The sequence below is a fragment of the Myxocyprinus asiaticus genome, chromosome 42 (genome assembly GCF_019703515.2).
Source record: "Myxocyprinus asiaticus isolate MX2 ecotype Aquarium Trade chromosome 42, UBuf_Myxa_2, whole genome shotgun sequence".
Lineage (NCBI taxonomy): Eukaryota > Metazoa > Chordata > Actinopteri > Cypriniformes > Catostomidae > Myxocyprinus > Myxocyprinus asiaticus.
In genome coordinates, this window is record NC_059385.1 from 25,818,573 (window position 1) to 25,836,351 (window position 17,779).

Here is a 17,779-nt window from a genome sequence, read left to right on the forward strand (position 1 = left end):
TCCGAATAGTTAGGCACAAATCTCCTATAATAGCCATCCAGTCCCAGGAACTGTCTCACCCCCTTTATGGTCTTGGGACTTGGGCAGGTCGCAATCGCCGCCGTCTTGTCAATTTGGGGACGCACCTGCCCATGGCCCAAGTGGAACCCCAGATACCGTACCTCCACCCACCCAATCGCGCACTTCTTAGGGTTTGCTGTGAGCCCTGCCCGTCACAGCGATCTCAGAACCGCCCTCAGATGCTGCATATGCCGCTGCCAATCATTGCTTTATATGATGATGTCACCCAAATAGGCAGCGGCATAAGCCAAATGCGGTCTGAGGATTCGGTCCATGTGGCGCTGAAACTTGGCCGGAGCCCCAAACAAACTGAAGGGAAGTGTCACAAATTGGTGTAATCCGAACGGTGTGGAGAAAGCAGTTTTTTCATGTGAAATTGGTGTCAAGGGGATCTGCCAATAACCCTTTGTCAAATCCAGTGTAGAGTAAAAACGAGCAGTGCCTAACCGATCGAGCAACTCATCAATACGAGGCATTGGGTAGGCATCAAATTTAGACACAGCATTGACTTTTCTATAATTCACACAGAACTGTACAGACCCATCGCTCTTAGGCACCAGAACAATCGGGCTAGATCAATCGCTGTGGGATTCCTCTATTACTCCCATATCGAGCATTGCATCCAATTCTTCCCGGATAATTTTTTTTTATGTTCGGACAATCGGTAGGGACAGCTACACACCACCACCCTCGGCTCGGTCTCGATGTGGTGCTGGATGAGGTTCGTGCAACCCGGTAGAGGGGAAAACACATCCACGAATTCTTGTTGTATTTTGGCAACCTCTGCGAGTTGGTACGGTGAAAGGTGGTCTCTGCAAGTGACCAGGGTGATGTGATTGTGTTTTGTGTTTACTTCCGGCCCGAGCTCCACCCTCTCCAGAACTACCGTAGCCAACGTTACAGGGGCCGCCTCTCTCCACAATTTCAGGAGGTTGAGGTGATAAATTTGATGCGCGCCCCCTCTATCGGTTCGCTTTACCTCATAATTGAGATCCCCCACTCGTCGTGTGACCTCAAAGGGTCCTTGCCACTTGGTGAGTAATTTGGAGCTTGATGTGGGGAGTAATACGAGTACCTTATCTCCCGGTGCGAATTCCCATAGCCAAGTTCCCCGTTATACAGTCGGCTCTGTCGTTCTTGAGCTTGGAGCAAATTATCCTGTGTTAGTTGCCCCAAGGTGTGGAATTTTGCTCTAAGATCAAGAACATATTGAATTTCATTCTTACTGTTTGAAGGTCCCTCCTCCCAAACTTCACGTATGATGTCAAGCACGCCGCACGGGCACCGCCCATACAGCAGCTCGAATGGGGAAACCAAGTGGAGGCTTGCAGGACCTCTTGTACTGTGAATAACAGGGGATTGAGCCATTTGTCCCAATTTCTAGCATCCTCGTGCATGAACTTACGAATCATATTTTTAAGGGTTTTATTAAATCGCTCCACCAGGCCATCTGTTTGTGGCTGGTAAACGCTGGTGCGAATTGACTTAATGCCCAGTAATTCGTAAAGCTTGCGTAGTGTCTGTGACATAAAGGTTGTGCCCTGATCGGTGAGGATTTCTTTCGGAATCCCCACCCGGGAGATTATTTTGAAAAGTGCCTCCGCAACACTGCGTGCTGAGATGTTGTGCAGGGGCACTGCTTCCAGATATCGGGTTGCATATTCCACTAGGACCAATATAAAGCGCTATCCGCGTGCTGACCGCTCTAATGGCCCGACAAGGTCCATGCCAATTCTCTCGAAGGGGACCTCAATCAGTGGAAGGGGGCACAAAGTCCATCTTGGGGTGGCCGGTGGATTCACCAGCTGACATTCACGGCAAGCCGCACACCACCTGTGAACATCGCCACCAATGCCCAGCCAATAGAAACGGGCTATTAGTCGGTTTAGTGTTTTTCTTTCCCCTAGATGCTCTGCCATGAGATTATAATGAGCCGCCAGGAACACCATTTCCCGATGGCTCCGCAGTATTAAGAGCTGGGTTGTATCTTCCTCTGTTTGAGCATTCTGCATCACTCTATACAACCGCTCGTTTATAATTGTGAAATAGGGATATGAAAGTGCGACATTCGGCTGGAGCTGTTGACCATCGATCACTCTAACTTGGTTGAAGGCGTGCTTCAGGGTTTCGTCTTGCGACTGCTCCAAAGGGAAATCCCCTTCGGGAAATCCCCCGAGGATGGGAGGGGTTGCAGCCTCTCCCCCCCTCATGTCATCCTGACGTGGAGCTGACAAAGATGGCCCCGGCTCCACCTCCCCTGCCAGAGCATCACACATTTCACATCTCATCGTTTTTGTGCAGGACACATCCGCGCATATTCCCTTTAATACATTTCTAAATTCAGGCCAATTAGTCCCCAAAATCAGCGGATGGGTGAGGTGGGAACTAACCGTGGCCTCCACGCTATGTTTTGTTCCCCGGAATTTAATCACAAAGGTCATCACAGGGTAGTTGTGAATATCCCCATGCACACACTTCACCCTCACCATTTTAGCTGTGCCCAAAGCCTCGTTTTTAACCAAACGTTGGTGGATAGTAGTTTGATTACTACTCGTGTCCACCAATGCTTGGTGAGTACCCCCCTTGACACTTACCGGTATCCGGTACACTTCGGCCTGGTCGGGGGCAGCCTGTGGAGTGTCAGGGATCCAGACCACCATCCCCAGCTCCATAATAGGGCACTGATCCCGGAAGTGTCCTGGATCTCCGCAACTCCAGCAGGCTGGCCCAGGCGCTACGCCCGCACCTGTGTCAGCGGGCACCTCCACCTGAGGGGGAGAACAGTGGGGCACTATAGATGTTGGGGGTACCGACCCCCGCGCAAGGGGAACTGGCCTCGATGGCGGGACTCCTCGCCTCTGCGAGGCAGGAACGGGCTCTAGGGAGAGAGCAGAGTGAGAGGGAAGAGGGCAGGGGGAAGAGAATAGGGAAAACACAGAGGGAGGGGAGAGAGAGTAGGAGGGCTCTTCCACTATTGGGTATGCCGCCATATGGTCCTCCGCCAGATGGACAGCTTCCTCCAGCGATGCCAGGCGGTGGCACTGGACCCACTCCACCGTTCCTTTTGGCAGTCGATGGATTTGCTGCTCCAGCACCACCTGGTTGATCACTCCCATGACATCGCGATCCCCCACCAGCAGCCATTTCCGGCAGGTGTCTCGGAGCTGTTGGGTGAAGGCAAACGGGCGGCCGGTCTTCTCCAGCTTCATGGACCGGAAGAGCTGGTAGTACTGCTCTGGACTGCGGCCAACCCGCTGCAGGATGGACTTCTTCAGGTCTTCATAAGCCAGGAGGTTAGCTGCCGGCAGTATTTGAGTGGCAAGCTGGGTTCCTCGGACAAAATCGGGAGGAGCCTGGCCACCCATTGGTCACGCGGCCAGCCCCAGATCTCGATGGTTCACTCGAACAGGTCGAGGAAGGCTACGGGGTTGTCTTCCGCCCCCATGTTCAAAAGCGTGGGTGTGGGCAGGGGGCTGTGGTTGTCCGGGGACGCGGCTGGGGCTCTCTCCTGGCTGAGGAGGCTCTGGATCACATGCCAGTCCTCTGATTCAGCTCTTAGGATCTCGAAGAACCGACTATCTTGGTCTTGGAGAAGCGCAAGCAGGGATTGATGGTGGGTCTGGTGTAGGCCGGCGAGGGACTTGAGGATCTCTGCCAACTGCGAGGACTCCATGGGGTGTACTTCAATGTCCCAGGTTTTGGCACCAGTGTAACACGACTTCACAGAAGAAGGGAAGGAGGACACAGGGAAGCGGTTTCCAGGCTCAGGTAAGACTTCTAATTGGCCACATCAATACTTCACAACTTCACAAACTCATCAGCTTCACAGGCACGTAGTCACTTATACACATTAGCTTCACAAACACAATAGGGTAAACACAACAACTTCTTGAGCACCATGGGCTTTCTTATGCCAGACTCTCTCTCCCTGTCTGCTGGTAGCATGGCCACTTATATGCCACTCTCCCCATGCTCACTGGAATTAGAGATAGGTGTTTGACATAATTTAGCTCAGGTGTCAGCGCCCTTACTGCTTTCTCCTCTCTGGATGGATGCTCGACCACGCCCCCACTGCCACAATGAGATTACGTCTGTATCATGGCAACGCGAATACCACTCATGAGGAATCCACCCTCTCATGAAGCTTGCCGGAAGCGATGATTTAGAGTAAAAAAGTACTTAAATATTGAGCTTTTATTACACCAAAAGCAATCGTATCACTTTAGAAAACATTAATTTAACCGCTGGAATCATATCTATGATGTTTATGCTGACTGTTTGTGATTTTTGGAGCTTCAAAAGAGAAATCACCATCCTCTTGCGTTTCAAGGACCTACTGAGCTAAGATATTTTTCAAATTTTCTTCAAATGTGTTCTGGTGAAGAAAGAAAGTCATACACACCTGGGATATCAATGAGAGAATTCTCATTTTGGGTGAACTATCCCTTTAAATTCAGTTATGAAACTCTACTGTACTTTGACATGTAATCTGTTAGTCAATCAACTTGCATACTCCCTCTTTGTCTTGCATTTAAATTGCCTCAGTTGTTTGCAGGTAAGCCAGTTTCATTGCAGCACACTACATGAGTTTTCTAACTGAAACCCTCCTCCTCCCCAGGATCATTTGTCTAGATCTGCTTCATTGGCCTTGTATGAATGTCTAATTGTGCAGCAGCACGTATGTGTGTTCTTAGTAGTAGCAATTCTTTGTATCTGCTCTGTAGCAGCAGCATAAGCAGATCTAGTCTGCCAAGACCAAACCTACAAACTTGTCATAACCATTATAAAACCAGCTTCTTTCCAGCTTCTTTTTTTTAGGAAATCTCCAGCTTCTTCTGACCATTGTGACATCACATAAAACAACCAAAATGCAAGCAACCTCTCATTCCCTATCTGTCACTCACTCTACGTTGTGTCGATGTAGTGACACTAGGGGTAAATCTTGGGATCCCGAAACACCTCTGGTCTTTGAAAAAAGGACAATGAAAATTGGCGAGTGGTATTTGCATACCACTCCCCTGAACATACGGGTATAAAAGGAGCTGGTATGCAACCACTCATTCAGATTTTCTCTACGGACCCGAACAGTCGATGCACACTGAGCTGAATTCCCAAGGCTGTTCATTCACCTCTGCTGGATCTGACAAAGCATTTCAGCGGCTTCTCCCCTCTCTGCACTGGTACACTGCAGAGAACGCCCCTGGGCACTTCGGCAGAAATAGAAGAGTATATTCTAAAAAAGAGTATATTTCTCTAAAAGAGCGGCACACAAGGAACATCATTTTAAAGATGCATCTTTTTAAAGATGCCTTTCCGTTTGTGTGTTATTCCTGGTTGCGGTCGTTATCTTTCGCCTTCTGACGGTCACGATCGCTGTCTTTCGTGTCTGGGCGCTGCCTACACAGAGACAGCATTCGTGGATGGGTCATGTACTCATTGCGAGAACATGTCCATGGCAACGATATGGTTGCGGCTTACCTTTGTATCACTTTAGAAAACATTCTTGCCTTTGTAAGAAAGAAAGCCAGCCCAGCAGCTCCCCGCCCCGGTCCTTCTACCCACGGGTATGAGGCCGGCACGGCTAGCGCTGGGGGCGATTTGGGGACCCCAATGGGACCACCTCCGCCGGGTATCCCCCCATGGACCTCCCATTCCCCAGCATGCTCGTCTGCCCCGATCGGGCTTCCGGATGAGGTGATGAGCTCTCGAGCGCAGCATTGGAGAGCGGGCTCATCCAGTTGGACACGGAAGCCTCAGCTGGGCTCCTCCCCTCAGGTGCAGTCGCCCAGTCACAGGTTGATGCGGAGATGACGGACATGCTTTCCCAGGCAGCCGCAAGCATCGGGCTAGAGTGGAACCCTCCACTCTCCCCTGAACCCTCACGGCTCAATGATTGGTTCCTGGGCTCACGGCACCACTCACAGCCACGCCCCGCCCCAGTTCCTTTCTTCCCGGAAGTGCACGAGGAGCTGACAAGGTCGTGGGAGGCACCTTTTACTGCCCGGTCCCGATCTTTCAGCTCCCCCGCCCTCACTACCCTCGATGGTGGGGCGGCCAAGGGCTATTCGGCGATCCCCCGGTGGATAAGGCGCTCGTGATGCACCTATGCCCGCAGAGCGCCGCCAACTGGTGCGAGTGCCCAAAGCTCCCGTCCAAGGCCTGTAGGTTTACGTCGTTCCTGACGGCCAATACCTGCGGTGCCGCTGGGCAAGCCACCTCCGCCCTGCACGCCATGGCTCTCCTGCAAGTCCATCAAGCCAAGGCACTAAAGGAACTGCACGAGGGTAGTTCCACCCCGGGATTGATGCAGGAGCTGCGCTCGGTGACAGACCTCGCCCTCCGGGCGACGAAGGTCATGGCACGGTCTCTCGGGCGGGCGATGTCCACCTTGGTGGTCCAGGAGTGCCACCTTTGGCTCAACCTGGTCGAGATGGGAGAGGCCGACAAGGCACGGTTCCTTGGCGCCCCATTTCCCAGGTTGGCCTGTTCGGTGACATTGAGGACTTTGCCCACCAGTTTTCGGCGGTGAAGCAGCAGACGGAGGCTATCCGGCACATCCTGCCCCGGCACAGCTCAAGATCCCGCACCCCACCTGCTCGTCGCCAAGGGCGTCCCCCTGTGGTGACTGCACCGGCTCAGCTGCAGCCTGCCCCCACATCCACGGCGTGGAGCCCACCACAGGAAGCAGACTCCACCCGTCTCACCGCCAGCCACCAAGCACCTGCGAAAGGCTTCGAAGTGCCCCTGAGATGGGCGACCCAGGGATGACGAAAACCTGCTGCTCTGGAGCTGGTAAGCAGACCACTCCATCCCCCGGTGGAGGGCTGGGAGGAGAATCTTCTGTTACCTTTTCATTTAATTTCACCGCATGCGGTACCCAAGAGTTCAGAGCGGTTTCCTTGTTCCCTGGGTCACATACGCAGTGCGCATGGCCGTCATCATGACCACTGTCCACCATTCCATTTTGGCAGGTTTGGCACTCCAGTGGCAGTCTCCCCGCCCCTGCGCGCCCAGTTGTGGCACAAATCCGCCCCCGATGTGACGGTCTACACGGGTCACAAGGACAGCCTCTTCCTCCCCCATCCCAGGCTGTTCCGGGGGTGGTCACAAGGAGCCAGATAAGTGCTTCGATGTCCCTGAACTCAGCACGGCCACGACACGGCGTGGCACCTCAGGCTCTGCCCCGCTGCGAGGCCCCACCTGCCGGTATGTCTGACGAGATTGTCCCCTTGGTCCCCTTTGTCTGGAGCTTGGACGCGTGGCTTGCGCTTTCCAACACGTCGCGATGGCTGGTCCGGACCGTCCAAATCGGCTACACGATTCAGTTCGCCAGGCATCCGCCCAGGTTCAGCGGCGTCCACTTCACCTCGGTGAAGGGCGGGAATGCCACTACCTTGCATGCAGAAATCACTACCCTCCTACGGAAGAGTGCGATAAAGCCTGTCCCTCCGGCCGAGATGAAGAAGGGGTTTTACAGTCCCTACTTCATTGTAACGAAGAAAGGCGGTGGGTTGCGGCCAATCTTGGACCTGCAAGTACTGAACCGGGTTTTACACAGACTCCCGTTCAAGATGCTGATGCAAAAATGCATTCTAGCAAGCGTCCGGCATCAAGATTGGTTCGCGGCGGTAGACCTGAAAGACGCGTACTTCCACGTCTCGATTCTACCTCTACATAGACCCTTCCTGCGGTTTGCATTCGAGGGTCAGGCCTCCCTTTCAGCCTGTCCTTGTCCCCTCGCGTCTTCACAAAGGTCGCAGAGGCAGCCCTTGCCCCATTAAGGGAAGTGGGCATTCGCATCCTCAACTATCTCGACGATTGGCTAATCGGGATGTGTTGTGTGCACACAGGGACCTGGTGCTCTTGCACCTCAGCTGACTAGGGCTTCAGGTCAACTGGCGAAAGAGCAAGCTCCTCCCGGTTCAGAGCATCTCTTTTCTCGTCTTGGAGTTGGACTCAGTCTCGATGATGGCATGCCTCACGAACGAGCGTGCACAGTCGGCGCTGACCTGTTTGAAGGCGTTCAGACAGAAGACAGCGGTTCCACTGAAACTGTTTCAGAGGCTCCTGGGGCATATGGCATCCTCACCGGTGGCCACTCTGCTCGGGTTGATGCATTTGAGACCGCTTCAGCACTGGCTGCAGATTCGAGTCCCGAGATGGGCATGGCGCCGTGGGACACATCGCCTGGCCATCATGCCGGTTTGTCACTGCCTCTTCAGCCCTTGGACCGACCTCACATTTCTAAGGGCAGGCGTTACCCTAGATCAGGTATCCAGGCGCGTCGTGGTTACGACAGATGCCTCCAAGATGGGCTGGGGTGCTTTATGCAATGGGCACACAGCCACCGGCTCCTGGACGGGCCCACGGCTGCGTTGGCACATCAACTGCCTCGAGTTGTTGGCAATTCTGCTCGCCCTGCGGAGGTTTCGGCCATTGACCCAGGGCAAGCATGTGTTAGTTCGGACAGACAACATGGCAACGGTGGCATACATCAACCATCAAGGTGGTTTACGCTCCCATTGTATGTCGCAACTGGCCCGTTGTCTCCTCCTCTGGAGTCAGCAGCACCTCAAGTCATGCAAGCCACTCACATCTCGGGCAACCTCAACACTGCAGTGGACACGCTTTCATGACAGGTTACACTCAGGGGAGAGTGGAGACTCCACCCTCAGGTGGCCCAGCTGATTTGGAGTCGATTCGGGCAGGCACAGGTAGATCTGTTCGCTTCCCAAGAATCCTCCCACTGCCCGCTCTGGTACGCCCTGACCAAGGCACCTCTCGGTATAGACGCGCTGGCACACAGCTGGCCCCCTGGACTATGCAAATATGCGTTTCCCCCAGTGAGCCTACTTGCACAGACCCTGTGCAAGGTCAGGGAGGATGAGGAGCAGGTCGTCCTGGTAGCACCCTACTGGCCCACCCTGACATGGTTCTCCGACCTTATGCTTCTCGCGACAGCCCCCCCAGCGAATTCCCCTAAGGAAGGACCTTCTTTCTCAGGGGCGGGGCACCATCTGGCACCCGCGATCAGACCTCTGGCCCCTGGACGGGACGCAGAAGACTTGAGTGGCCTACCACCCGCGGTGGTAGATACGATCACTCAGGCTAGGGCCCCCTCTACGAGGCATCTGTATGCATTGAAGTGGTGTCTGTTCGCTAAGTGGTGTTCTTCCCGACACAAAGACCCCCAGAGATGCGCAGTCAGATCGGTGCTTTCCTTCCTGCAGGAGAGGTTGGAAGGGGCATCTGTCCCCCTCCACCTTGAAGGTGTATGTAGCCGCTAAAGCGGCACACCACGACACAGTGGACGGTAAGTCCTTAGGGAAGCACAACCTGATCATCAGGTTCCTGAGAGGCATCAGGAGGTTGAATTGACTGTGCCTCATTCCCTCATGGGACCTCTCTGTAGGTCTTCAGGGTCTACGGGGAGCCCCCTTTGAGCCCCTGCAGTCAGTTGAACTTAAGGCACTCTCTTTAAAGACTGCCCTCCTGACTGTGCTCACTTCCATCAAGAGGGTAGGAGACATGCAAGCGTTCTGTGTCAGCGAAACATGCCTGGATTTCAGTCCGGGCTACTCTCACGTGATCCTGAGACCCCGACGGGGCTATGTGCCCAAGGTTCCCACAGCCCCATTTAGGGATCAGGTGGTGAACCTTCAAGCGCTGCCCCAGGAGGAGGCAGACCCAGCCCTGATGTTGCTGTGTCCGGTGCGCGCTTTACGCATCTATTTGGATCTCATGCAGAGCTTTAAATCTCTGAGCAGCTCTTTGTCTGCTTTGGTGGACAGCGGAAAGGAAGCGCTGTCTCCAAAAGAGGATCGCCCACTGGGTCATTGACGCCATAACAATGGCATATCACGCTCAGGACGTGCCACCCCCGACAGTGCTACGAGTCCATTCTACCAGGAGTGTGGCGGCCTCCTGGGCTTTGACCAGTGGCGCCTCTCTAACAGACATTTGCAGAGCAGCGGGCTGGGCAACACCCAACACCTTTGCGAGGTTCTACAATCTCCAGGTGGAACCGGTTTCGTCCCGTGTAGTGGCAGGCACAAGCAGGTAAGTCCGGGACAGCTAGCCGGGTGTATCGCTTGCGCATAGCGCCTTTCACCTCCCCTGAGCTGAAGACGTGCACTGTTGACTCCCAGTAGTGTTCATAAACTGTGTTCTCTGCATGATTTCCTCCGAGCCCTGTGGCGATGAGTTTGCGGAGAAACTCGCTGCCAGCTCAGTACATGTGCTAACTAAGCCCTGTACTGGGGTAGGTGCTCCGCATGTGTTGGTTCCCCATAGGTAACCCCATGAGACGTATATCTTCCGCTATTCGTTTCCCTGTTGGTAAACTGCATCTTCCTTCACCATGTTTGTAGAAACTCCTCCCCCATAGGGTAGGACCTACCATGGGACTTCTCCACATGACATACTTCCGGCAAAGCTCGGCAAGACCATGTGACGTATTTCCACTCAAAATACCCCCCCTCTCTGGGCGGGGTGTGGTCTCCGCAGTGTCTTCCCCTTGGGAGAGACACCCTCCCAACGTAGACCTGGTGGCCCCTGTCGGTTAACAAATTTCACTCTTTTTTTTGGGGAGAGGAAAAAAAGAGAGGATAAGAGGCCATGACTGGACTAGCCTGTCTCTATCTTTTGGGCAGTCGACTTGTCCCCGAAGGGTCGTTCGACACTCATAACAGCATTGAGGGAGGTTACGTGTCGGCCTGATGTGCTGGCTACGAGGCACACAGTGGTCTGCCCATCACACACCGCCAGTTCACGTAACACAGTTCAGCCAGTTGTGGCGTTTCATATAGGGACCCCTAGTGTCACTACATCGACACAGTGTCGAGTGAGTGACAGATAGGGAATGTCCTGGTTACTTGCGTAACCTCCATTCCCTGATGGAGGGAACGAGACGTTGTGTCCCTCCTGCCACAACGCTGGACTACCCACTGAAATGGCCGGGACCTTGTCTTGGCTCCTCATCACAAAACCTGAATGAGTGGTTGCATACCAGCTCCTTTTATACCCATATGTTCAGGGGAGTGGTATGCAAATACTACTCGCCAATTTTCATTGGCCTTTTTTCAAAGACCAGAGGTGTTTCGGGCTCCCAAGAGTGACCCCTAGTGTCACTACATCGACACAACGTCTCGTTCCCTCCATCAGGGAATGGAGGTTACGAAAGTAACCAGGACGTTATACAAGATTTAGAAAATGAATCTAGAGTTGAAATAATGAAATAATGAGTTTTCACATTAAAAAGAAACCCTGTTTCTTCCCAGCACCATTAATCTAGATCTTCATCATTAGGATTGTCTAGAAGTGAAATGTAGTGATTGTTGATTTGGTTATCATCAACAACAAAGCTGACAAAGAGTTGTCATCTCAAAATTATGGTAATTCCGACACAACATAAATGCAACAAAGAATGTCAAAAAAGCAATATCACTCTTGCATCTGTGCTGCCTAAGTCTGAATCACAGTCATGTTGATATTCAGTACCACAGCACAATTGTGATATTGATATAAAACAACAGTTACTGCTTACTGTATAAACAAGAAGTTATTATCAATAACTGACATTTTTAGACACAGTATGGATGGTTATTTTGTCTGTTTTTGCTCTGCTAATGAAAATAGTTCCACAAGAAGCCAAAGCATGATCCAACATTGTAATTCTATACTGCAAACACAGGCAAACTGAGTGATTGTAGTTTCTGGAATGTTTTATTATACAGGCAGTCAGTTTGCCCTCTCACCTGGGCTCCACACCGGCTGCAACCTGAAACTGACACTTTAAACGCTACCAAACACAGTAACCTCTCAGGACAGAGCCGTCCATAGCAACACCTTGCACTATACAATGTGTTTAAGCACAGTCGATTTGTTTGAAAGGAATCTGATTTATCGTAATCATCTCTCTCACTGTCTCTGTATCTGCAGAGGAGCCTGACGTCCGCACCCGTAAGATAGTGAAGGTGGTAACGCAAACCATGATCAATGGTAAAGTGGTTGATGAATCCAGCGAAGTCGAACAGATTGAAGAGACAAAGAAGTAAAACAAGAACACGACTGTCTGTGTGATTCTCTGTATAAAAGCCTCTATTGTCCATTTAGGAGCCACATTACACTTGGCCCCAGAGGACCCCTGGATAACACAGAGTTTTGTTTCATTCCCAGTCTTTCAAAGATATTGTGTTTCCTTTCTCAAGCATCAAGAGAGCTAAAATTTCTAGGGAAAGCCATCAGATTTAGAGCAGAAATTGAAGAAGAAACAAGTGCTCCTGTTATTGCTTTTTAGCAAGTTCTTCTTGAATGCAACAAATATTTCTGTTAGGTTGTTGAGTGTATGGTGAGGAAAATTGAATTTACTTATAAATTTATGTTTTTGAGATATTCAATCTGTGATTTCTGTATCTCTTTATCTTTAATAAAACTGTTACATGCAAAGTGTGTCTGTTGTGACCATTTAGCACTTACAGTACACATACATACAGTAAAAACATAAAATTATAGCATTGACATAATTACAACTACACTCACATAACAAATATACAGTACACATTTAAGTCAAAAAGAGACAGAACATACAGTATACTAGTCAAATGTAAGTTATTTTCTCTATATATTTAGCTTAATACAATAGTTCACTAATATTTTAGTCTTATACTGATATCTGCTTTCATTTCTTCATAACATATTTAAAACTTTAACTTGTTCTTTTTAGATACCCTAACATTTCAGAGATCATTCTTCACATGATATGCACAAATACCAGATAATAAAGTGTTACACTAGATTTTAACAGTTTTATAAATGCAACCTTTCACAGAGGTGCATTATCTGCCACACATGTACTTATTAATATTTTAAGTTATCACAAAGGTAAATTGTTGGCATATCATTTCAACTTTTAAAACATGTCATATACAGTTGTGCTCAAAAGTTTGCATACCCTTGGAAAATTGGTAATATATGTACCATTTTTAAAGAAAACATGAGTGAGCAGGCAAAACACATTTCTTTTATTTCTTATGGGATTCATATTCAACTGTAGGTTATAACAGAATGGCACAATCCTAAAACAAAACATGGCAACAAAGAAAAAAATGAAATGACCCCTGTTCAAAAGTCTGCATACCCTAAGTTCTTAATACTGTGTATTGCCCCCTTTAGCATCAATGACAGTGTGCAGTCTTTTGTAATAGTTGTCTATGAGGCCCCAAATTCTTGCAGGTGGTATAGCTGCCCATTCGTCTTGGCAGAATGCCTCCAGGTCATGCAAAGTCTTTGGTCGTCTTGCATGAACCGCACGTTTGAGATCTCCCCAGAGTGGCTCGATGATATTAAGGTCAGGAGACTGTGATGGCCACTCCAGAACCTTCGCCTTTCTCTGCTGTAACCACTGGAGGGTCAACTTGGCCTTGTGCTTAGGGTCATTGTCATGCTGGAAAGTCCAAGAGCGTCCCATGCGCAGCTTTCATGCAGAAGAATGCAAATTGTCTGCCGGTATTTTCTGATAACATGCTGCATTCATCTTGCCATCAATTTTCTCAAGATTCCCCATACCTTTAGAGCTGACACACCCCCAAAACATCAGTGAGCCACCACCATGCTTCACAGTGGGGATGGTATTCTTTTCACTATAGGCCTTGTTGACCCCTCTCCAAACATAGCGCTTATGGTTGTGACCATAAAGCTCTATTTTGGTCTTGTCACTCCAAATTACAGTGTGCCAGAAGCTGTGAGGCATGTCAAGGTGTTGTCGGGCATATTGTAACCAGGCTTTTTTGTGGCATTGGCGCAGTAAAGGCTTCTTTCTGGCAACTCAACCATGCAGCTCATTTTTGTTCAAGTATCATCGTATTGTGCACCTTGAAACAACCACACCATCTTTTTCCAGAGCAGCCTGTATTTCTTCTGAGGTTACCAGTGGGTTTTTCTTTGTATCCCGAACAATTCTTCTGGCAGTTGTGGCTGAAATCTTTCTTGGTCTACCTGACCTTGGCTTGGTATCAAAAGATCCCTGAATTTTCCACTTCTTAATAAGTGATTGAATAGTACTGACTGGCATTTTCAAGGCTTTGGATATCTTTTTATATCCTTTTCCATCTTAATAAAGTTCCATTACCTTGTTACGCAGGTCTTTTAACAGTTCTTTTCTGCTCCCCATGGCTCAGTATCTAGCCTGCTCAGTGCATCTACGTGAGAGCTAACAAACTCATTGACTCTTTATACACAGACACTAATTGCAATTTAAAAAGCCACAGGTGTGGGAAATTAAACTTTAATTGCCATTTAAACCTTTGTGTGTCACCTTGTGTGTCTGTAACAAGGCCAAACATTCAAGGGTATGTAAACTTTTGATCAGGGCCATTTGGGTGATTTCTGTTATCATTATGATTTAAAAAGGAGCCAAACAACTGTGTGATAATAAATGGCTTCATATGATCACTATCCTTAAATAAAATAGAGTTTTTTTGCATGATCAGTCATGTTTTCAAAATCAATGCCAAAATTTCACAATTTCTGCCAGGGTATGCAAACTTTTGAGCACAACTGTGTGTGTGTGTGTATATATATATATCTTTACAATTGCTAATTGGAGACTCTAAACTGCCCCATAGGTGTGAGTGAGTGTCCCCCAGCCTGTTTCAGGGGTCTGAACTCAGTTTGAGGGATTTTTGGCCCATATGTGAACACACCAAACGATCTCAGACCCCTTAAAAGCGAACCGAGCCGAGACCATCTCGGAAGGTGGTCTGAGAATGGTTCGCTTGCAGCCTTTTGTTCGGTTCGCTAATAACGTGCATTGTGTACAAAAAGCGCTCCGGGCTCACTTGAATTTTCCATTCGCGTAATAGCAAACATGTTTGGCCCTGACAGTTTCCAGTACTCAGGAAATGACAATGCGAGCATTGGAGAAATGCGACGAGCAGCTTGATTTGTTTCTATGGATATGCAAATTAAAACTATTAAAACTATATTTTGTAAAGTGCACATGAAACAAACTCAAAGGTCTTTCTTTAGCGTTCTGTGCAAATGAAGATTCGAGGGTTTAAACTGGATGCCTTGAAAACTGCATGAAAGTTACAAAATTACGATCTACAGGTGCATCTCAATAAATTAGAATGTCGTGGAAAAGTTCATTTATTTCAGTAATTCAACTCAAATTGTGAAACTCGTGTATTAAATAAATTCAATGCACACAGACTGAAGTAGTTTAAGTCTTTGGTTCATTTAATTGTGATGATTTTGGCTCACATTTAACAAAAACCCACCAATTCACTATCTCAAAAAATTAGAATATGGTGACATGCCAATCAGCTAATCAACTCAAAACACCTGCAAAGGTTTCCTGAGCCTTCAAAATGGTCTCTCAGTTTGGTTCACTAGGCTACACAATCATGGGGAAGACTGCTGATCTGACAGTTGTCCAGAAGACAATCATTGACACCCTTCACAAGGAGGGTAAGCCACAAACATTCATTGCCAAAGAAGCTGGCTGTTCACAGAGTGCTGTATCCAAGCATGTTAACAGAAAGTTGAGTGGAAGGAAAAAGTGTGGAAGAAAAAGATGCACAACCAACCGAGAGAACCGCAGCCTTACGATTGTCAAGCAAAATCGATTCAAGAATTTGGGTGAACTTCACAAGGAATGGACTGAGGCTGGGGTCAAAGCATCAAGAGCCACCACACACAGACATGTCAAGGAATTTGGCTACAGTTGTCGTATTCCTCTTGTTAAGCCACTCCTGAACCACGGACAACGTCAGAGGCATCTTACCTGGGCTAAGGAGAAGAAGAACTGGACTGTTGCCCAGTGTTCCAAAGTCCTCTTTTCAGATGAGAGCAAGTTTTGTATTTCATTTGGAAACCAAGGTCTTAGAGTCTGGAGGAAGGGTGGAGAAGCTCATAGCCCAAGTTGCTTGAAGTCCAGTGTTAAGTTTCCACAGTCTGTGATGATTTGGGGTGCAATGTCATCTGCTGGTGTTGGTCCATTGTGTTTTTTGAAAACCAAAGTCACTGCACCCGTTTACCAAGAAATTTTGGAGCACTTCATGCTTCCTTCTGCTGACCAGCTTTTTAAAGATGCTGATTTCATTTTCCAGCAGGATTTGGCACCTGCCCACACTGCCAAAAGCACCAAAAGTTGGTTAAATGACCATGGTGTTGGTGTGATTGACTGGCCAGCAAACTCACCAGACCTGAACCCCATAGAGAATCTATGGGGTATTGTCAAGAGGAAAATGAGAAACAAGAGACCAAAAAATGCAGATGAGCTGAAGGCCACTGTCAAAGAAACCTGGGCTTCCATACCACCTCAGCAGTGCCACAAACTGATCACCTCCATGCCACGCCGAATTGAGGCAGTAATTAAAGCAAAAGGATTGACCCTACCAAGTATTGAGTACATATACAGTAAATGAACATACTTTCCAGAAGGCCAACAATTCACTAAAAATGTTTTTTTTATTGGTCTTATGATGTATTCTAATTTTTTGAGATAGTGAATTGGTGGGTTTTTGTTAAATATGAGCCAAAATCATCACAATTAAAAGAACCAAAGACTTAAACTACTTCAGTCTGTGTGCACTGAATTTATGTAATACACGAGTTTCACAATTTGAGTTGAATTACTGAAATAAATGAACTTTTCCACGACATTCTAATTTATTGAGATGCACCTGTATGAATGGAAGTAACCCGAGGCTGTCAGTAAATGTAAATAATTGTGATTAATCTTATTGTTTGTCGTTATTAAGACTAATCTACCATGATTGAATGCTGAATTTTGCCTCTAATTCCAGTATTTTTATATAAAATATAATGCATTAAATTCTGTTACATTACTTTACTTTGTAATAATATATAATTACATAATAATGATGCCAAAGATCAATAAATTAAGTTTTATTGACTATAAACATATGTTCTTATGCTGCTTATTCATTTTGAGACCATTAAACATGTTTATATTATCTTATAAGTTAATACATAGAGCTGTTTGTACTCTTAACATTAAATATAGCCCAAATAATTATAATACATACAATATTTTTTAAAGTGGGCTCGGTCCCACAAATGACACAGAGTGTGAATGCAAAAAGGACTGAGACCCTGTAACTGGTATAGTGGACCAAAAAGAGATCTGAGCCCACTTACAAGCTCTCAGACAGTGTGAACACAAAGAGAACTGGGTCCCTTTTCACTCTGTCCACTTTTTGGTCCACTTAAACGGGTCTGAATTTGGTTCTTTTAAAGAGGACTCAAGTGTGAAAACACCCTAAGTCCAAATTCCTGCAAATTATACTCACCTCATTGTTTAAAGGAATAGTTCAACCAAAAATGAAAATTCTCTCATGACTTACTCACACTCATGCCATCCCAGATGTGTATGACTTTCTTTCTTCTGCAGAACACAAATTAAGATATTTTAAAGAATATTTCAGCTCTGTAGGTCCATACAATGCAAGTGAATGGGTGCCAACTTTTTTAAACTCCAAAATTCACATAAAGGCAGCATAAAAGTAATCCATAAGACTCCAGTGGTTAAATCCATGTGTCAGACATGATGTGATAGGTGTGGGTGAGAAACAGATCAATATTTAAGTCATTTTTTTGTCATAAATTCTCTTCCCTGCCAATTAGGGGGAGATATGCAAGAAGGACGTGAATTACCAAAAACAGAAGAAGGAGAATGAGAAAGTGAAAGTAAAGT

General features: G+C 47.9%; 1 protein-coding gene across 3 annotated transcripts in view; it reads left to right on the forward strand.

Moving 5' to 3' along the window:
- Positions 1 to 12,501, forward strand: part of LOC127432681 (keratin, type I cytoskeletal 18-like) — a 29,765-nt gene extending 17,264 nt beyond the window's left edge. For all 3 annotated transcript variants that reach the window (XM_051684034.1, XM_051684036.1, XM_051684035.1), the window contains exon 9: positions 12,001 to 12,501. In XM_051684034.1, coding sequence (XP_051539994.1) covers positions 12,001 to 12,116 — 116 coding nt within the window. In that variant the 3' untranslated portion in view covers positions 12,117 to 12,501. The remainder of the gene's footprint in view (positions 1 to 12,000) is intronic.
- The last annotated feature ends 5,278 nt before the right edge of the window (positions 12,502 to 17,779 follow it).